The following is a 22,493-nucleotide window of genomic DNA, read 5'->3' as shown; positions in this document are numbered from 1 at the left end:
ATTTTTAATGGGAACAATATTATGCTTCATTTATTTTTACTTAATTCATAAATACTACAGGGTACCCGACCAGCAATTCATGAGATGGGCCACGTATTGGGACTTAGTCATGAACATAAAAGATACGACAGAGATGTCTACATACGCATTATTTGGCAAAACATCACCCAGAGTGGGTGGCCTCAATTTACGAAGCGGTCACGACTCGCCTCATACTCAAACTTGCCGTATGATTTCAAAAGTATAATGCACTACACTTTGACCGCAAGTGGAAAGAAGTCAATAGAAATTTTGGTTCGTTTTTTTCGAGTACTTTAAAATTTTGACTTCAATTTAAAATATTCCTCAGAGCGGAGTGGACACGGGACTTACAAATAATAGCCAAATAGGCTACCTTCCACATCTGAGCGCTTCTGACGTTTCCAGAATTAATTCAGCTTATAAATGCAATTGATTTTTACAATATTTCAACAAGAAGTAAAAGGATTTGTATTACTTTTTCCACGGAGTGTGATTAAAAAGAGTATTAAAAGAATAATAATAGCCTGTGAGTTTGTTTTGTACTTTAAATCTAATAGATATCTAAAATTTTAAAAGTGGTGGAAAGATTTATCAGCTTTAATTGAATAGAGCGAATTTAAGTTCATTCTGATTTAAAACTTTTTAATTTTTAGTAAATTGTATGCATAATTTGTCATGAAGCTATTAAAATCATATTCATAATATCGTATTGTTCTGCCAGTTATTTTTATTTTGTCAACAAGTGAAGAAATTTATTAGAAGCAATAAGTATCAGCAATTCATTCATGGTCTTGAAATATTTTATTTCTTCAAATAAAACCAATTTTAAACTGAATTAGACGGTTGAGAAAAAGTACACGCCCCGACCAGTTGAGTCAAAAAGTCTGCCGTCGCAGAATTGGAACTTCCTCAACGTCGTCATGCACTTATTTGCTATAAATACAAATATTAATTTAATACTTGTCAAATCAGTAATAAAATTACCATTGGTGAATGTTTTCTGTTCAGGGCACATCTTTGGAGGAAATTTTTTCGAATTTTTAAAGCAACCTTATTTCTATTTTATATAGATTACCCATAAAATTTCTGACTGAAGCAGCTGCAGCAACATCAAAGGCACACCATTTACTTTCACGACGGAATTTTTTACTGTGCAATTAATCGTCTCGTAACCATCTTGGATAACTGGTTTTTAATATAAAGAAGGTTTTGATTATCAAGAATTTCAAATTTGTATCATGTTTTTTACTATCTGTGATGGGATAAGCATTAAAAACGGCACCACTGCTGATTGGGTCTAGAATGCCTTCCAAGGTTGTGACCCAAGCAGAATTTTTATCTGCCGAAACATCCTTTTTGAAACGTACGATGTCAAGATTTCCATTTGCATCCTGAATTTTAAAAAGTTTTTATTTTCAAACAAAATTATATAAAAAAAAATATATATAAAATTATATTATTATACCATCCAAGAATTTGCCTTAAAAACGCACTCGGCAAGTTGCTACAAAATTTAAAAATATATTTTAAATGAAAACTAAAGTTTTTATATAAAAAATTTACCGCCGGCTTGCAGATTGCCGCCTCTGCATAATTATCAAATTTTAGTTGGTTAAAATTAAGTGAAATATTCAGAAATTACGGGCTGCTTTGCTTAGGGGCAGGGGCACAAGGTGGACGGTTTTCGCTTGAAGCGAGTTGATCTTGTACGAGTTCAGCCAAGTAACTCCTGCCGAGCCAAAGGATTTTGTGCAAGTGCTAGAAATGAGCGTCTTGCTCAGCAGAGGTGGCATCGGAGTGTTGCAGCATTTTGCCACGTTCGACTTTTAATCGATAATTAATATTTGAAGTAAAATTGGGAAAACTTATTTACTGCAAAATTTTCCGATGCACACTTGGTGTCATTAATTGTAACGGCCCTGCCCATTTCATCAGTGTTGATGAAATCGGCTGAAATGTATCAAATAATCAGTTAAAAAAAATGATATAAAAATAAGAAAGTCACCTTGGTTGTAAAATTCCACTTGGACGCATTGTCCAAATGAGACCTGTTATTTTGAATGAATTATGTATTGAATTTCAAAAGAATGAAAAAATTATACCAAAAGGAGACCGAGACATAAAGGGAGAATGGACATTTCTCTGCTTGTGATGCGGCACGTGTGAAAGTAAAATTTTGTGAAACTTTTTCGTTGCCAAGAGAGGCAGGGGTACTTGTTTACTTTTTATCTGCTGAAGGTCTGGAAACGCAGAGATAAGAATAAAATTAAATGTATGCAATTTACGTCGGTCGCTTCAACTTTTTTAAATTAACTGGAAACTCTGAGCAATGCTGACGTTCCTGTTCGTAACTGCAATTCTACTGCAGAGTGCCCACTCGGCGGCAACTTCGAGAGGGAAGGGAGACATAGGTTTGAAAAATATTTCTACAAATTTTTTTTTACAAATTTAAAAGTAGCAAAAAATAATATTAATTGAAAAAAAATAAGCTTACTTGGAAAGCTTGGTTTCCAAGTTGCCTGCCGGTTTTTTGAACATCGAATCTCAGTACATCTGGGTTTCGGAGGAATATCGTTGGCCTGACAATACCGTTCCTTACGTGATTGCTGATGACGCTACTTTTAGTAAATAAATGCAAATTTAAATAAATCAACTACTAATTTTAAATGATCTCTCACAGCTGCAGATGAGTTGGAAAAGATTGAAGCTTGTTTTGAGGACATTCGGACGTTGACGTGCGTGAACATTGTCGAGAGAACCACAGAAACGCAATATCTGACGTTGACCAACACTTATGACGGGTGTTTCGCTACCGGGGGCTACTACAAAGGTTATAACGAAACAACTTTGAACTTGGGCGCTGGCTGTTTTTACTTGGCAAGGATTTTTAGAATTATAATTAATTCCCTTGTAATTTTTGTACTAAATAGGGAAAAGCCGTTCCAATTCACGAATTCATGCATGTGCTGGGATTTGGTCATGAGCAGATCCGATTCGACAGGGATCTATACGTGAGGATTGTGTGGAAAAATATTCTAGCCGGTACGGAGGGAAATTTCTTCAAAACTTCCCGACTTGCCATGTATCCAAAGTACCCCTACGATTTCTCCAGCGTTATGCAATACCCACTTTGGGGCTTTTCAATAAATAGTAACGACACGATGGAAGTCTTGGTGAGTGTGAGGAAAGTTTTGGTGTTCAGATTCTTATTCTTATTTTCCAGCCTGGTGTAGACCCTGGCATAGATCAGGACTTAATTGGTGAAGTTTTGGAAATGAGCACCACTGATATTGCCAGAATCAATACAGCGTACAAATGCTGAACAGAAGTGGAAAGTTTGCTTCTTTTTCAAAGTTTTTAGTTTGCTTCAAAGTTTGGGCAGGCCAAATACAAAATGAAATAATTTTTTAACACAAAGACGAAAAGAAAATAATAATAAAATTATAAATTTTGGCTTTCTGCCTTACAACTCGTTTTTCCATTAATAATATAAACACCATTATGCTTTTTATTCAGCTAAAAATCTGTTTATTGCATTGACATAAACACCAATAATTCAAGAATTTTTTTATTTTGAGTTCTTTTTTACCGATTGTTACATAATTATGAATTAAATTGCAAGTATTGCAACTAAATCACCACTAAAAACTCTGTGGCTTGAATAAATTTTGTTGTAATACTCTTAATAGTAAATTATTTTTTAACTCTTCTATTGAAATATATTTATGACCGCAAAGATTTATCATAAAATATTAATCAAAACAATAAAATGATTCAAATCAAGATGAGCGGTTCAATGATATTACAACAAGTAATTGTAACTACATAAAATACAAAAAAAGAAGGTTTAATAAATTATTGTTGTTTTCTTTAATTTGCCAGTTTCAATCTGGTTTTCAGCCCAGGTCCCTGACACATGTGAACAGAGGGGAAGAGATTGTCTTTAATTATAGGTTTCTTTCTTGAAAAACCAAGCAATTTTTTTAATGACTATGTTGATAACAATTCTTGAAGTTACACACCTATTAAATGTCCACAAACTTTGTCTCTTTCTCTTTTTTACCTTTCCTTTATCTTGGAAAAATTATAACTTTGTTTGAATAATGATTTTTTTTTTATTTTAGACTATTCAGATCGTTAGGTGTCAAAATTACTTGATGAATCTCATGATTTTGGAGGTTCCAATGGGCGATGGCCTCTGGCCACACAGTAATGCCCTATTGTAAATTTATTTGATGACGACGAAATTTTTTTTAAATTATGACACGACAAAATTAAACATTTTACCGCATTAATACAGGAAGTTGAATCTACTCTAACTAACTCTTAACTAACAAAAACTGTTTTTATCAAGCCAGTTTAAGAAAAATTAAATGGAAACTTGACTTCTCGTTTGATTATATTGTATATCATTCACATAAATATTCTCGCTTGACAAGTTTTATCTTTGCTTTCCACTCAGCCTGGCAATTTCGGATTGATCTGCATCGTAGGCGGTGTACAGGAGGAGCAAAAAGCTTTTATTCACGTTCAAAAGATAATTGCATTTGGGGGGTGTGAAAGCAAAATAATCCAGTGGAACGGCCGAGCATCATAAACACGTATCCTCCAGCGGGAGGCGCGAGAGGCGCCTGCTCGGATGCTGCGAGGATCAATACGGGCGGGCGAGTGAGAGCCTTTTCTCCCGTCAGATCAATACCGGCCGACTTTGTGCCGAACAAGATGCTGTGTCTGTTTCTATAGATACCGCGCCGGCTCTTTCAATCTTCTCTCTGACTTTTCCGAGAACGCAATTTTGCTCAAGTAATTATTCCTTTGCAAATTATTTGCATTGAATATTTCTTTGTAACATTGAATAAAGATATTCTGCGAATCGACTGAGTGGCCCATTATCGCAGGGAAAAATATGTATCAAATTGGATAGTGAGTTGCATTCAAGAGGAGAGCTGAAGACTTGATATTCATAAGTTTTTTTTCTTTGCTCTGTCAGAGTTGTGGAATTTTCAATAATTCATATCGGTTTATTGAGGTTTAAAAGAGACTTTAAACGCTTAGAGTAGAAATTAAAACCGGTAAGATTTTTAGCAAAATAAATAAATTTATTACATTAAAAAAATAAAAAGTAAAAAACTATTAAAAAAATAATTATACTGATTTAAAGATTTTTACTTATTTATAGCCCTCCCGTCTAAATTTCAGTGATTCACAATCCTTTCCTACGAATTTTTTGTTTTTAGTTTTACAAAATATTTCTTTTTACGGAGAATGACATTGAGTCTTGCGTGCTCCTCCGCCCTAAAACAGCGACAATGTGCGGATGGCGTGCAACTCGATCCACGCATTTCCGCGAACCTGCCGAGTCTAATAATCATAACTTGACAAGTTCATCACGCCTGTTATTTCCCTCGACACAACAAACCCGTCCGAAGGTGTGGCACAACACAAAATGTACACTCGACAATAGTTTTTCACCCCCGATGTAATTTGTTAATATTCGACCCGTTTTCCAAAAGAGAATATGAACTGGTAAAACTGACCTATGGGAATCTTGTCGGCGGACACGGGGCCCGGGGCCAGCAGCCCCAGGGCCGAGAGAATCGCCAGCAGGGCTGCTCGCATGCTGGCTGGGCCTCTTCAGAGCCACTGCTTGTATGCAGCCCGCTGCACGGCAGCTCAACGCCGGTTGCAGAGTTGGCGCAGACTCCGCAGCTCGTGTTTATTATTTTGGGGCCCGTGGCGCGCCAGGGTGGACTGCCCACGTTAATTTGGTGGGAAATTGGAAGTAATGAACAATACTGAATCGTTTCTAGTGCTACGGCTGAAGTTTCCCCGAAAAGTTAATTTTCCTGTCCCGTAAGTGCTTTTCGAAATTTTGATTCCAATCATTTCTGAATTCTTGTTAACTATCATGAAAACGATAGTAGTTTAATTATAATCTTATTTTACTACAAGTTTAAAAATATATTTTATTCTAATACTAATAAATGTAGTATGGCGTAGCAACCAACAATGCTAAAATGCTAAAATTTCAGCAAGCACGTTTCGGCTGCTGGTTTTATTTCTATTTCACCATATTTCCAACCGGATGTGTGTATTAATTTGCATTTACTGTGATTTTTTTTTTAAATTATGAACGAATTCGTAATGGAAAAGCTCTCTGATAAAAAAAAAATTGTCTTGAATCCTCCTTTTTCTGCTTTATTTCCCCGAATGATATGAAACTTTTTCAACCAAAAAATTGTGAAAAAAAGCGATCTGAATTACCGTTCCAATCCTAATGAGTCTTGCACTAAGGTTTTAACACCATCTAAATACAGTCTTGAATTAAAGAATTTGTAATTTATTAAAAAAAAAATCCAAATGTTTTATTTTAATATAATAATATATAATATATTGAAAATAAACATTTTTAGACAGCCCGCAGATGTTTTTTTTTTCATTTTTTTTTTATTTTTTTTTATATAAAATTTGCCTTTCATTATAAAAATTTTAATCATTTTTTTTAATGCACTGATCTTGAATTATTTAAATTTGAACTATAAAAATCTGGTCTTTATTTTATATGTTTCTCAACAAATAATTATCAATTAAATCACAGTTGAAGGCTTCAAAACCCAATTCAAACTCTAAAACTTAATGTTTGCTGAATTCAGTAAAAAGCCAATTAAACTAATCCTCAAAACTCCCAATCATCGCAAATTGCAGTAGTGCAATTATCAGCTAAATTACCCAGAGTCGAGCTGCAATCGACTTTGACCAAAACCATCTGTGGCGGTGTAAGTGAAAATTCCACTGCTAAGCAATTCTTCAAAGGATCCTGCGAAGGTTCGCCCTCTTTCCATGGCAAGTAATCAGGGAAACCAACCAAAGGGTTGTCCTTTCCATTGCACCATTTTATTTTGGATGGGCAACCGATGGAAGACGCTCCGAGCCAATAGCGGCCGCTTGGAAGCTTTTTTGGACCTAGCAAATGAAAGTTAATAATTTTTTGCTACCGAAATTCTTTGATGAGGTTTACTTGTAAAAATCTTCAGGTAAAAATTGTATTTTTCCTCCGTTTCCATTGTGATGAGATAGAAGAGTGAACCGCAAGAAAATTTTGATGTCTTATAAAAATTGTACTGGAAATCGATCACTTCTAATTTAACAACCATTTTATATTTAAAAAACGGAAATGTACCCGAGCCGTGTCAACTCGCACCTCTCTGTTTTCATACAACTTCCAAATCTTAACATTCGGAAGCTTGCTTACGTCGAATTTGAATAGTTGCATCTAAAAATTGTTTGAAAATCGAAAATTTTTGCAAAATAAACAAAATAAATATTACGTCCTGCTCATTGCATTTCATTTCAAAGCACTTGGAATCGGTGCATTTTTCAGGAGTAATTCTCTATCAATTTTCAAACGTTCCAAAACAAATCAAAATCGGCAAAAATAAATTTACTTCACTACCTCACAAATGGCTCGCAACCTGGTGGTTTTTGATTTGCAATCTTCAAAACCCACAGAAAGACGGGTTGAATTTTTTTCCAGAAAAACCGTCATGCAGCCTTTTTCTGCAGACGACTCTGGTCTTTTCCAGCCATGCTCTTCAAAAGAAACTTCCTCAATTTCTCCATCACCGCACCAAGCGTATTTTTCATCACAATTTTCCGCTATCCCCGCGGTCCAGAACCGGTCCGAGAAACCGTTTCGTGAAAAATTTTTGCTTGACAAAATCTGGGCCACGCAAGTGTTCTTCTCCATGACTTCGACCCGCAATAGATTCATGTGTCTTATGCAGCAATAACTTTGCGCACCCTTAAAAGTGTACTGAAATCCTCAGCTTTAGAACATAAAATTTATAAATTTGTTTTTTTAAATTCTCACAGTCTCTTTGGAAATATGAAGAATTTTGTCACATTTCTCAATTAATTCCACCTCTAGTAATTTTTTTTATTAATAAATATAATCAGAATTTATTAAATTATTTAATTTTCCTCACTTGTTCCAAATTTTTCTACTGGCTGGGCATTAAAATTTTAATAACCTCTAACCTGATTATGAAAAAAAACAACCTCTTCTCCGCAAGATACTGGCTTGCAAATGGGGTCACAGTCTTCCTGTAAATTTGAAAGTTTTATTTACAAATTTGTTATTGAAAATTTATTTTACAAATTACACTAGTTAGCGACGAATTGCAAAACGAATTATAATCTTCTTCAGTACAGGTACTTTTGCAAACGTCAGCGTGACACATTTCCGGCAACGAGCAAACAAAACGCAGCTTTGCTTTACAATCCATAGTAACGTTTTTCATTTCTCTCTTTGTCCTGGTCAAAATTTTCGTGAATATTTGCTCTTTTATATTACAAAATTTACAAATATGCTGCTCTACATTCCAGTTTTTTAAGCTTTGATTGAGTTCTGTTAACAAATGCCAGGTCTTGCATCCAGAATAATTCCTGTTCTGCATATTAAAAAATAAATATTTCACACCTTTTACGTCCCATTGCTAGGCCTCACTTGTTGTAACAGCGTCAATAAATTTCGCAAGTTTCTCACTTGGTAACCCCATGATCATGCCTTGTTGAGCGCAAATTTTCTCAGCAGAAAATCGAGATTGCTGTATTTATTACATTAAAATACTAATAATTTAATATAAAATATTTTTACTGTAGCATCAGGCCCGAAAACTAACAACGGAAGGTCCTCCACTTGTTCAACGTCACCAACTGAAATATTAAAATTCAACCTTAACATTTTCGTTTAAAATAATTTACTTCTCATTTGACAAGCAGGTTGAATTTTGCGTTCCTGAAAAATTTTAATTGTATAATTTATTAATTAACATTCATTACTTTTACTACTGCAAAGCAGTTAATTTGATCCCTTGTTGGTCTAAAAATTCTCTCCAGAATCGCCGGCTTTGGTAGTTGATTGGCCAATTGAAATTTGGACTTGCACTGAGCTAGACACTGGAACTCGTTTGAAACAGATCTCCAGAAAAAATCTTTAGCTTTATCAAAATAATTTGTTTTTACACCTCATTGGAATTTAAAATTATTTTTACCCCGCCCAAATTTCAAAAGCTGCTCTGAGGGTTTACAATAAGTGCTCAGTAAAATTTGGATCTGAAAATAATTATTTTGAATAAATTTTTAACAGATTTATAAAAGAAAAATGCTGCTTCTTAATTTGAAATCGTAATTGCTGATATACCTGCACTGCAAACAAAAGTAGAATAGCTAACATTTTATTATAGAGAGCTCTCTACAATACTGCGTTCGAAAAAATTTAGAAACGAAAAATCGACACAGGAAGCAGTTTTAGTTTGTTTAGACTGCAGCACATGATTCGTATCCACCGTCGAAAGTCCACTAAAATGAAGTCAATGCGCTGCGTTTTTCCATGAAATTCTGAATACGTGCGTGGATGTTTAAAAGTTCGAAGTTCCATTTTTATAGTCCTTACTCAAAATTTAATAAGTGAATCTGCCAGATTTACGCACATGTTTGATTCACGTAAATCCAAATTTTCCGAGGAGCGAATAAAAAATTAATTAGAAATTACCAAAATTGCAATATCCCTGCTTTCTTTTTTTACCGCTATTCAAGCAGGTTGTTTTTTCCTTTTTGAAAATTTTTCACATTAAATTGAGTGAGACGCCAAGTGGGAAAATCGCATGAAGTAAGGAAGCGCCCGAGTGCCCTCGACCGTGAATGATTTACACGCGGCCTCAATATCAGAAAGCTGAAAAAGTACGTGTGTAAAAGAAGAGGTGTGAGAGTTGCCAAAGAGAGTGAAAGGAGCAGTTCTCACGCCTCTCTTTGGAAACTCATTATTTTGCAACCCTTTGCGCCTAGGCCGGCTAGGCCCCATTAAAAACAAGACGACAGCCGCCCTTTCGTGGCAGAATTGAATTTCGCCAGCGAGTGCTGGCAGCTTTTTGTCATGCAAGAGCGCTTCGCCGCGGACAATCCCGGAACCAAAATTGCAATTTCCACGAACGTTAAATTAAATAATTGCGACAAAGGTATAAAACCAAAAAAATAATCGTTATAATAATTCTCCAAAAAAATGTGGATTAAAATGAATTTTTTAATTAAAATATATATTTTTTTTTTAAATTTTAAAATTATTAAAAATCTATATTCAAATATTTTTTTAGAGAAATTCGTCACAAATGAAAAGTCATACAAAAAAAATATGCACTTCAGCCTAAAGCAATATAAAAAAAATTAGTTAAAATTTAAAGTGATATAAAATGTTAATTTAATTAATTGTATGACGTTTTGATACTCAGTTTTTTTCCATAAGGGGTTCATCATGATAAAATATATTTCAAGAATTTCTGATCATATTTTAAAGTTAATTTTTAAATTTACTTTGCTCAAAGTATTATGAAAAACATGAAAAGTGTTTTCAAATAGACGCGTGCGAAATTAATTTAAAGTAATTTTAATTCAAGTTTTAATATTGAAAAATAGGATTTTATTACCAATTTAATAATATTCAATTTATCTTCTCAATCTAGTGCATTTTTATTATTCATTCTTATTTTTACTCTGCTTTTCCCGGTTCCTGCTTTTAATTTTGAGGATTATCATGGTCTCTGCTGAAATACGACAGAGGCAGACGGGCCGCTCTTTCTAATTTGTCCCCGACCCTTCCGTTGATTAACAAACTTTGTCAGCGAGTTCTGGCGACCGTGTCAAGATCAAAGTATAAAAGTCGAACACGGCTGTCTAGCTCTGGCCGGAATCGCATAATCTGCGCCATCTCCGAGCCTCTTTCCTCCCTACTCGGCGGAAATTCTTTGGAAAACTCAAATATCTCGCTATCTCTCGTCTCTTCTTTTCAAAACAAACCTGCCCCTTTTCCGGCTGACGAAAGCGTTTTTGAAAGTTCCTATACCTTCTCTCCCGTTTCGCCACGAAGGCACCCTTTTTATTTGCTTTGCATTATGGAATTCATAAATTGCTTTTCGGGTAAGCATTCATACATAACCGTCAACTGCGTGCATTATCGCCTAAGCAAACAAACACCGAGAAGAATACGCCACCGCTGCGTTGGGAAATCTGATTATACAAGCCCGCGCTTTTTCCTCTTGCAAAAAATAAAAAATAATTTTAGAGAGAAAAGGGAATTTGCCTCGAAATGCATATTTTTAATTTTTCGTAAACATTTTTATAAATCGCATTTAAAAATCTGCCTTTGGGATTATTTTAATTCAAATATAGAAAGTTAAGGTCTGAAAATTTGATTAAAGAGAAGGTTCTTTTCAATTGAAACGAAATAAATTTGATAAATTTCATGAAATAAAGTGGAACACAATTGTCGAATCACGATAAACCGCGGTAAAGAAAGTTGTTTTTGTTTGTAAAATAAAACCCATAAGATTAGATGTGAATCTGATTAGAAATTTTTGTGCTTCTTACATTTCTGTTTAATTTTTCAAGTTATACTTCTTATGCCAATTTTATTTTCCTCTCATTAAGTGCGTATTATTTAAAATAAACAATGGAGAACAGCTCAATTTTTCATTAAAAAAATTAAATAATATGCAGATAAATGTAATTAGAATTTTTCATTTTTATTTAGTTTGCATTTTACTGGAATATGTCTGATCTACGCAAAAAAAAACATTTATTCTCTTGGCCCGAAAATACTGACTAACACTTTTTCATAATATTCATGAAAATTTGTCATTCAATAATTACTTTTAGACAAATTCATTGCTAATTGTAAGTTGGTTTCTACTCATCAACAGCCAAAATTATGAGCATCTGATTATTATTCAATATTTGAAGGGCTTAAAGAATGTTTTAATTTTAAAACCATCCGATAGTAAAATGATTTAAAAATTATATCATGGAGTAAGCAAAACTTAATTGTGTACAGAATACATAAAGTTTTTTTTTTCTTTTAAATTCTATTATTCAAATTTAAAGCGAACAAAATGAGTATTAAACAAAATAATATTTTAATAAATTAATGAAATTCTCATATTCCCCAAGCAATTTTCAATTGAAAGAAAATTAGCACTGAAGTTATACATAACATTTTTGTCCTTTAAAAAACGTGTTTCTACTTTTATCAGATAAAGCCGTCATTGGATTATAACTTTTGTACGTACAATTTCGTATTTTTATTTTGGGATAATCTTGTTGTTATTAACCGGAGCACCGCTGAGGTAATCGTTCAGACGAAAAAACAAGTGCAATCTTGCAACCAAAGCTGGAAAAGCGCTAATGACACAACTTTGCTCATTTTCCTGCTCGCACTAATCCCTTTAAAAGAGTTTTGGCGCCAGCACAATTGCCACTTCGTGGCTTTGCCCATGCCAAAATTTTCAGCCCTGCTAAGCCCGACAAAATCCCTTTCGCCTATTTTTCTTTCTTCTGATAAACGACGAGTCCGCGACCACCAGTTATAAGTGCCAATCAATTTATGGATTTAATTTTCCGACCTGCAAAAATACGGTGGAAAAAGGACTTTCTGCAGCTGTCCACGCGGGATCGGCCCAGAGATAAAATCTGGCCAGAGATGAATAATGAGCATACATAAAAAGTAACGATTTTCCGAGCCGCTCTCATCTTTCGGCACGCACCGCCGCCGGCACAAGCAACGCACAATGCCAGTTTATACTGGATAATGCGTGAGGCGAAGTGTGTGTTTATGCATTTATTCTTTATTGAGGATAAAGAAAGGAGGCCGGTCGGCCCGCGGTGGGATGCGCCACCGCGACAAACTTTTTATAGGCCCTTAAAACGCAATAAAAAGCTCCTGTGAAACCGTAAATAATTATAAATTCAGGGGTGCATCGTACTTTACGACATGGCAAAGACATTTTCACGGGTTGGATTATTGAATTTTATCCAGTTTTTTATTCATTTTTGGTTAAGAACAATTTTGAGCAATAAAAAAATTGGTTTTAATTTTAAGGAAAAATTGCAGAAATATTTTAAACCATTTTCAATTTAGTTAGATGAGACTCATTCAATTTATCCTAATTAATTTATTTTTTAATTGAAATTGTTAAAAATATTCAACAGTTAATAAAAAAAAAAAAAAAAAACAGATAAAAAGATAACTTTTATTCGAGCTATTAAAAGTTCAATAAATCTCCAATTTAAATAAAAGTTATTATTAATATTTAATATACCATTTAAATATTTATATTTTAGGTGCCAATGAGACAAAAATATCAAAATTTATTTTATAAATTTTTAGATAAATTGTCTAAAATATCTCCATAATAACAATATTTAATATTCATATTTTAGCTTCGCTTGAACATCATAAAATTAGTTCCGAAATAAATTTTTTTGTATTTAACTATTGATGATTACAAATTACATATATATATAATGGCTTTTGATAATTTTATTTTCTAAAGCCTATTCTAAAACTTATAACTTATATAAAGATTTGATTTTTCCTTAAAATATAACAAAATATTGACTCCACAATTATATTTAAATCCATTCAGATCAGTGCTAATTCAATTTAAATCAGTTAACCCCAAGTTTGCTTATAACATTATGCAAAACGGGTCAATCAAGACATAAAATCGAATTGCACATTGGCGAGCATTGAGAAATATCAATAAGGGTTGATTTTTTTTCAGATCGAGCCCCCCACGGAGAGAGGGTCCTGGAGTGTCAAAGACGCTTCTCCCACCCTCTGTCGGTCGGTGCGCGCCGCGTATATGCGATAGCAGCGAGCAATCGAAGAAGGGGCGCACGCGCCCCATCCAACCCCCGACTACGCTGGGGCTGAGCAGACTCATTACACAACGAGACCGCACCAAAGGTAAGCAGACTTCTCTTTTCCTTCCTTGCTGCAAACCCGCGAAACGTGCGACCAATTTTCTTTCTCTCTTCCTGTGTTTGTTTTGCCAAAATTGACTTCGTTCGCCCCTCGGAGGTGGAAATTTAATTCCAACCCTTTCATTTCGAGTCAGTTTTTCTCTTCGACGAGTCACATCGGAGATAATAATAATTCGCCTGCGGTTCCTGCGAATTCATCCGTGGCTCTTTCGCCGCGCAACCGCCAGAGAGAAGAAGTTTTAATGAACTATGCGCGCCGTTTTCCTAGATAGGAATGTCAATCTCGTTCGCCTGCGTTTTGCACCGAGAGAATATAATATGTACGCGCGTCGCCGGTCGAAAGTTTAAATCGAAATCGAGCAACTCGGTTGAGATGAAGTGTTTCTGAAAGTCGATTTACACTTCGCAAATTGCTTTTGCGATTTATTACTTTTTAAATTAGGAATAAACTTTCAGCGTTATTTAAAGTTTCTCAAAATTGATCGGTTTGAGATAAGGAAAATAATGGGTTTTTTAATTATTATTTTTTTCCTTCAAATATGATTCCCAAAGGATATTTCATTTCTTAAATCACAATTTGAATTGCCTTTGATAAGAGTTTCCAATTAGTATCAAAAGAACCTAGTTAGTTAGTATAGAAAGCAATAATAATTCATAATTGGATTTCTCATGTTTATTGTTCTATGCTCGATTAAGAATTTAAATAAGTTAAGGTTTTTAAAAGATGTTTTTTCCTAAGTTTGAAAACTCTTTTTTTAAATCTTTGAAATTCTATCCGTTTTATTTGATTTATATTACACTTAAAGAAAAGCAATCTGAAAATCATATTCCATAAAAGTTTACCTTTATTGTGTGATTCGCTACAAATTTTGATGAAGTTCCAAATTTTTGCAAAAACATTTTGATACAAAAAATTAACTTTCTGAGGGGTTTTCTCCATAAATTAAAATTTCACAGAATTGTTCTTCGTGAATAAATTTATTTATTTATTTCATTAATTAAACGCAATTGTGTACAACTTCAGGAAGATAAAATAGTTAAATAATTAAAGTGTCGACTTAAAAATTAAACATAATCTATACTAGGTTTTATCTTCATCCATTTTAGCATATTCAGTTAGGGATTTGATCGTGAATAAATATATAATGTATAACTCAAATCAAATTAAGAAGCAAGTTAGTTAAATTTTATTTTCTCTTATAGTGCCCGAATGTAAATCAGTCTTTGTGAAATAATCTGAAAAGTTGAGAAGTTCGGAGCTCGAGTGCAAATATTGGCTCGCAACCCGTTAATAATAAGTTTGTTTGTCTTTTTCTGCAAACAGAACCTTCAATATTTGCCAAGCTTGTTTGACCCACAGAAGAAAAAGCTCCTACTGCATAACTTCCCAAAAGTTTCACGCAAAAATCGACTATGTTTAATTGTAAATGTTTTACTTTGCAAATCGATGCCTAATTTCAAAAGTGTCCATTCATTTCGCAACAGAGCGCTCGCAAATATTGGCACGTCAAGCGCATTTGCGTGCCAAACGAATTTCAGCTTTGCGCAAAACGGATCGTTTTGAATCTCTATTTCAAACACATATGTACATGTATACGCAGTGTGCTGAGCGACCAATCCGATTGACAAATGCTTCCAAAATCGCGCCTCTCGTTAATCCCGGCGTGTGAAATTCGTCACGAATTTGTATAGGCGCTCGTCAAAATATCGGCGAAATTTAATCACATTCCAATTGGAGAGCACAAATTGGTCTATCGTGATTTAATTTCTCGTCGCAACAGGCACGTGTGCACGCCTGCCCCGGAATAATTAAGTGGGTTCAAATGCGCGCGATAACGATCAGAATTAGCGAAATAACTGCACCTGTAGACGGAGTCCCGTTGTTGCCGATTTGAATAATTTATGCGCGAAACGTGTCCCGATGGCCCCTCGCGAGAAGAATGCAGCCCCCGCTTCGGCGTGGGCAGAAAAGACGGCGAAGGAGGAAAAAGCTGCTCTGGAATTTCCATTTGCACTCGAGCTGTGATTCTTTGAGGTTTTCCCCTTCAACAGAAATTTTTGTTTGCGGATTTCATTTTTCCTTTATTTTAAAATCTAGAACTTTCGCAAAGGCGTTTTTGAAGAAGACTTTTTATGGAAAAATATTGAGTTTTTGTATGGAAATTTCTGCTTGAAATATAAGATATGAAATAATATAATTTCATTTACGATTTTTTTTAACAAATCATTTAAATTTTTTCATCAATATTTGCAAATTAACTCAAATCACCAATGATTCTACTATTTACTACGATTCCTGGCAGACTCTGACGACAATTTTTTAAGTTAATTTATCCCGATCAAATATTAATTTAAGTAATCATTTGTTTATTTGAGTGAATTTAATTTAGGCAAATTCGTTACACCTGCGTTTTGCAGGTTGCATATTTTCAATCAAACCAGGCAGATATGAAGAAGATTTTAAAAGTTCCCCCTCGCTGAATATTTTAATTTAGTATATATGTAATCATTTTTGTAAACATATTATCGCATCAAATTTCAAGCTCCGACGTTTCCCTTCAAATTATGTATTATTAACTAATTAATTAGCTCGAAAGTGTTATGCCAAAGTTTTAAAAGTTTTTGTGAATTTTTTCCATAATAATAACTAATTAGAAACATTTTCTCAACAATATCAAAGATCAAATTAAAAATGTTCTTCCGAACTTTCAAAGAAGTCTTGCCAAATTGCAAGCAGATATCTTTTAACAACGTATTTTCCTGCTTCTGACGTTACAAATCCTTTGATCAAAGGAGCAGCCTGTACAAAGGATAGAAGGCTGTGTAAAGATTCACTTTTGCCAAATTTGTAAACTGATCGCATCTCCCTTTGAAAGGTTTTTTCATTTCATGTAAATACTTAAAAAAACCATTTTAAAATCTTCCAATTAAAATTTCATAACCATTGTAATTTTATATTTTCCTCCTTAATTTTTGATTTTATAATCCAATTTAGTTTAGTGCCTTTTAATTCAGCAAATATCGTTGAAAAATTTAGCCACTTCTTGTCACAAGAGGCCTGGTGAGTTTTCCATGTCAATTATCACACTTTGACTGCAACCAAGTGCCTCTTCAAAGCAAAATAACAACAGCAACATCGTGCAGATGGAAAATCATTATATTAAAAAGCAGCTCGTTTCCTGCACACAACACGCTTTTGCCGTTTTTCACAGCGGCAGACTGCAAGTTTGGCGCGAAAGGATATTATTCATGCAAATTGTTTGAAAGTTGTCGGCCACGTAAGGACTATGGTGGGCGGGAGAAGTGCCAGCTGCTCTCGTGTGTATGATGGACTTTCGCCGGCAAAGCAAGTGAGAGCAACTTTGTGCTAATCAACTCCAACTTTCTAATTATTTGCCTCGGCTGCGGCAATTAGCAAAATGAACCGCTGAATATTTAATCAGTAATTAGCCAAATGACTTTTCGGCCTCCGACTTTTGAGCTCTCGTTTGATGGCAGAGAAATTCATTTCGATCTCCTAACGAGCTTTTCACTTTTCAGTGTTGATATCAGAAAATTTCACTGAAAATAATTAATTTTCGTACTTGGTCATCATATAACTAACTAAGATGTTATAAAGATATTTATTGTTAATTTTACTGATATTTTTTAATTAAAATTTTACTTTTTCAAATTCATTCAGAAAAGTAAAAAGACAACAATAGTGTTTTGGAATGCCATGCAAAAATTGATATCCTTGAGATTGCTTGAGATAGGTTTTGAATTTGGAAATTAATGGAAAATTTATAGAGTTCTAATTTTTCTTTGTAAAAATTATCAACTTATATTGACAAATAACAGCAAAAGAAAATTGTTCATATCAATTTTGCTTCATTTCTTGTGCTTCAATTTAGATTTTAATTAAAACTCGCTAACGAAAGCAATTAATTAATTTGTTTGAAACAAGCTTTCTTATTGTTCAACAGTTCTTGTTGATTCATTACATCTCTGAGTAATATCAAGTTGTTTGTGAGGTGAAACCAGCTAAGTTGATGTAACTAAGGAAAAGTATAGATTCTTCCGAGAAAAGTCATTTTGAAGATTATTTGCCGTTCCTGAGAATCATTGAAAGCTTCTTCCTCTCACAATGCGTCGAATTTCTGCAAAAACCTCGTCGACGGCCATTTTGATCGGGGCCAGAAGCTCTCATTAATAACTTTGGAGCCGCGAGCACCACTCTTGAAAATAAGTTCGCTTCAGCGCACGTGCCGAAATGATTAATCAACCCCTCGTGCACCCTTCGCCTAATTGATCTCACAAGAAGGAATTAATCTGAAACAAGGAAGTGTTGAATTCTGTGAAGATTTCCGCACTTCAGAAGCTGGCGTAAAACACAAAATTTCCTTATTGTGTCGGTGAAATAAAATAAAAATTGCTGCGAAAAAGTCTGAGCCTCTTTGGTATTCACTCGAGAAAGCCGAGGGCGATATGAAGAATGCCGAGGCGGAAAAAGCAATGAATACCAAATAAAGAATGAAAGTAGTCGCTTGGAAAGACGAAACAAACACATTCGAGCAAATTGACTTTGCGAGAGGCAATTTTACTGCTTGGGCCGGTATTAAAAATTCCCGACCTGCAGCCAGACGAGGAGATTTATGCGTTGCAAATATTGCTTGGCTGCTCTTCAGAGGCGGAGGTCGCCCGCCGAGTCCAACTAAATCATCCTGGAAAACACACAAGACGCTCTTAACACGTAATTTATTCGCTATAAATTTGATATGCCTGTTGGCAGAAAGTTACCGGTTGTAAATCATACAGCAATTTTGATCGATCTCGCCGTTGTGTGGAAATCACTTGAGAATATTGATTATATCAGGTTTGGATAAAAACTTACATCCTCAACTTGACGTATCAAATCTTCAGGAAGGTTGTTCTTCAAATTTTTTGGATCTTCAATTTGACATAATTAAAAAAATGAAACTTAAAAATACATGAAAATCGATAAAAGAATTAAAAAAAATCTTTATCATTGTTAATAAACTAATTAAACAAGTTTTGTAGTCTTGAGGAAAATTGTAAACTTATGTTCAATAATTAATTATTGCAAAATTTTAAAATGTTATTTAGAAATAAACTCGCCAAATCAAGGGAAGATTAGGAAGATTGAAGTCAAAATTTATATTTAAAATGGATTATAAAACATAGAAAATTGATATTGGTAAGTAAAATTTAAATTATAATAAAAAAAAATGAATAAACAACTAATTTTTTATTAAAATTATTTATTCTCCTTTCAAATGAAGCAACACAAAATTTTACATGAAATCACTACTTCAAAATCAAATTTAAAACGAAACTGAAAATTACTTAATTAATTTAATAAACATTCATTCTTTACTGGATTTTAAGATTTTATCCATTATTTTTGTGTGATATCTTGACACACTGAATTCACTAGATTCAGATTATTTTCTTTTCTTGGTTCTGCAATAGTTATGAAATGGTTCAACATAATAATAATGATGACTTAGTCTTCTGCAGCAAATTTCCGTCAAAGTAAATAAAAACAATTGAAATTTTGCCAGACATATCGTATGAATTTCCATTGTTAAATGTGGCCGCAAGAGGCGGACGTGATCAATGGTGAGCGGATGAAAAACGAGCAATAAATTCACAATCAGCCGTCGTGCAGAATAAACCAGCCTTAATCGGTCGCAAAGCAGAACAGGTGACATAAACAAAAAGAGAGAAAGCTGCGTGCGTTTGTCGTGTGCAGCCCTAAACAAATGGCCCTCGAAAGCCTCTTTAATGACGACGATAATAAACAGCAGACCCTATGAACATACAAGAGCAAATCGACCAAAAAACCGAACCCGTATCGAAATATTATCCGCGCAGGGACGAGGGGCGGCCATTCAGATTTGGCGGCGGATCGATTGGCAGACTTTATTGTTGCGAGCAACAACTCTCAAGTCCTGCCGAATTTATGTCGCACGACGAGTGAGTTGCAAGTCGGTCTCCTGCTCGTTTTGTATGGGGCCGACGTGCGTTTTGCCCCGAGCGTTGGGATAATTGAGATGGATACGGCGGCGGGCGCACCAAAAGCACGTGTGATGTAATGCGTCACTCGCTCTGCCTGCCGGACGACAACCTTTTAGACCTCAGATTTTCTCTCAAATTGTGCTTTGCTTTTTTTATCGACGTAATTTAATCCGACACATTTTCCTTCTTTGAGCTGATATAAAAAAGAGGGAAGAAGCCACGAATTTCTAGAGCCAAAGCAATTCATATAATCCACAAAAATCGAAAAATGATTTTATATTATGAAATTTTTAAGTATTTTTACAATTTTTTGCTGGAAGAAACATGAGATAAAAAGTATTCTAGAAATTACAAATTAATACACTAAACTAAACCACTTATTGAAATAAATGTTTCAAAAGCAATAACGTTGAGAAAATTTTGAAATGATAGAATCTACATAAAAAAAATATGCAAATTGCTCCATTGTTATTACAAAAAGGGGGATTAAATGCATGGATGTCATTAGCACTTCAGAGATTATCGGCGAAGCCATTCTGTGCTTTTATAGAGAACGGCTGATGATTTTATTTTTTGCGTCACATTGTCAGTCGAACGACACTTTGCATAACTGACGACACTGATTACTGAATGTGAATAAATTTAAAATGAAAAGTGAATCATAAACGTCGAGTTTGTCTTTGTACTGGCAAATCTCTTTTATAAAATAAATATACCAAAAATATTGAATTTTTAAAGAAACCATCAATAATAACTACATTTTATCTGTCGTCTTTTTCGCTCAAGGCACATTTTAAGCTCTTTTGTGGGACTTGTAACGTCATAAAAAGTTTCCAGGCCAATGAAATGCGGAAAAAAATAAGCAGCTTAACAACGAGAAAGAACTTATTTCAGATACTGGCCGATTTTTTTGGGGTGAAATAGGAGAATTTTTAGGCTAACAAAGGTAAAGTCAGCAAATTATTTTCTTCAGAAAAAAATTTTGAGGATGTAAAAAATTAATTAAATTCTAAAGATTATGATGATCCTGACTCTGAAAAAAAACAATGCACTTTAATAACAAAATAGTTTATCTCTTTCTTAAAACAAAAAAAGAAAAGAAATAATAATTTTGTTAGAAATTTTATTCAACCGGTAAAATAACCTCTGAAAAAGCCTCTTTTGCGTGTGTTAAAGTGCCACAGTTATTCAGGTATTGATAAATTAAATAAATAAAGTCTATATTTCACCAATCAAGTAGTTCTAAAATCTGAAAAAAAAAATACTTCGGCAATATTTAGATTACAATTTACATAATAAACTATTTTCAATCTTATTTTGTTATTTAAAATAAAAAGTACAAATAAATTTTATTTCAAACAAATGCTCCAATAAGTCATGCAATGGCTAATAATTTGCAATTTTATTTTATACAATGAAATATGTTTCCATTCAATCGGAACAATTTCATTCCCGGAGGCCAATTCTGCGGGCTGAAAACGCGACAAAATTCAAATATGCGATGCCGGTCCGAAAATCACTTTGCGCAGCTGGCGGGCACAGGGCGAAATTAAAAATTCTGCTAAGCCGCCCCTTCGTAAAACATCGCAGGGCAGTAAATATACAAATGTAGTGGAAAGCGCGTGTGCTGTTTTATGCCCGCACACGTTCGCCGCCCTGTTACTTGCTTGCCACCGGAATAATGTATGTGAGCGGGCGGCCCAAAAGTGTGCACGAACGCATGCATACAAATATACAGTTTTGCTTTCGAACTCCTCGGTTTCGCCGAGTTGGCGTTTTCCACGCATAAATATACAAACTCGCTCTCTCTCGTGTTTGACTATAGTACATGCACTCATTACCGAGGAGAAATGATGTGTCTGCCTGCGGATTGATGAGAGTTTAGCCGAGTTTCGCCCCTGGGCAATCGTGCGCGCAGCCAACATTTTGAATTCCCAGCTTGCCATTAGCTTATGCCTCGCCAAAAATTCCTCATTCCCACAATTATCGGTTGCACGGCAACGCAAATCCTGCAAATCCCTCACTAATGTATACAGCAAAATGAGCGTCTGGATGACTCTGGAATTAATGTGAGCAATGTCTACTAATTAGGGATTGGAAAATAGTCGAAAAACGTATGTTTTCACCATTTTTTTTAGACGGTGATTTGAAATTAAAGTTTTTTTTAAGTTGGCTTATCCTCGGTGGGTTTTGTGAGTTTTTATAATGTAGCGTATCCATATCCAAGAACAATGTTAAAATGTATTGTTTTTACTAATAAAATTTTGTTAGAAAAAAATAAATAAAAGTTTATATTTAAAAAAAAACCAATTCTACATAATTTAAGTAATATAAATTTTATTTATTGGATAAATATGCAATTAATTAAATAATATTAGATTACATTTACATTCAAAAATATGTATAATATTTTGTACCATGTTTTGAATTATAATTTTAAACAATTATATTAAACTATAACAAAAACAACAACACAAGCACAAACAATATCCTGCTCAACATGTTTTTTTCAAACAATAAGCAACTCACAATCGAGGAAAAGATCCCCATGAACCAACCCTCAATCGTGAGATTCCACTACAAAAGTTTGTAGACATAAACTAAAATTTATTAATGCAGCCCTGATTTACCTTACT

The 22,493-nt window shown here is 34.2% G+C and overlaps 4 protein-coding genes across 5 annotated transcripts in view; 2 read left to right on the top strand and 2 right to left on the bottom strand.

Annotated features, from left to right (window-relative positions):
• Positions 1-5,655, bottom strand: part of LOC132204124 (glutamate receptor 1-like) — a 29,747-nt gene extending 24,092 nt beyond the window's left edge. For both annotated transcript variants that reach the window (XM_059632402.1, XM_059632403.1), the window contains exon 1: positions 5,559-5,655. In XM_059632402.1, the coding sequence (XP_059488385.1) occupies positions 5,559-5,640 (82 nt within the window). In that variant the 5' untranslated portion in view covers positions 5,641-5,655. The remainder of the gene's footprint in view (positions 1-5,558) is intronic.
• The window catches only part of LOC132204123 (tyrosine-protein phosphatase Lar-like), a 116,271-nt gene that overhangs the window by 19,800 nt on the left and 73,978 nt on the right, over positions 1-22,493 (top strand). The window contains exon 5 of the mRNA XM_059632400.1: positions 13,635-13,819. The gene's annotated coding sequence lies outside the window, so the exon portion shown is untranslated. The remainder of the gene's footprint in view (positions 1-13,634; positions 13,820-22,493) is intronic.
• Positions 820-2,166, bottom strand: LOC132204693 (uncharacterized). The gene is made up of 10 exons (XM_059633343.1): positions 2,124-2,166; positions 2,027-2,069; positions 1,895-1,971; positions 1,664-1,844; positions 1,585-1,607; positions 1,487-1,525; positions 1,271-1,412; positions 1,097-1,206; positions 1,006-1,036; positions 820-954 (listed from the first exon to the last, which is right to left on the bottom strand). Exons 1-10 carry the CDS (start codon positions 2,157-2,159, stop codon positions 857-859), a joined length of 780 nt encoding a protein of 259 aa, XP_059489326.1. The 5' UTR covers positions 2,160-2,166; the 3' UTR covers positions 820-856.
• Positions 2,337-3,343, top strand: LOC132204191 (zinc metalloproteinase nas-6-like). Its single transcript, XM_059632530.1, has 5 exons — positions 2,337-2,432; positions 2,511-2,645; positions 2,702-2,898; positions 2,952-3,194; positions 3,245-3,343. The coding sequence occupies exons 1-5, from the start codon at positions 2,351-2,353 to the stop codon at positions 3,341-3,343; spliced, it is 756 nt and encodes a 251-aa protein (XP_059488513.1). The 5' UTR covers positions 2,337-2,350.

Source organism: Neocloeon triangulifer, unplaced genomic scaffold (assembly GCF_031216515.1).
Source record: "Neocloeon triangulifer isolate White Clay Creek 2 clone unplaced genomic scaffold, ASM3121651v1 ptg000022l, whole genome shotgun sequence".
NCBI lineage: Eukaryota > Metazoa > Arthropoda > Insecta > Ephemeroptera > Baetidae > Neocloeon > Neocloeon triangulifer.
This window is presented reverse-complemented; position numbering and strand designations above follow the sequence as displayed.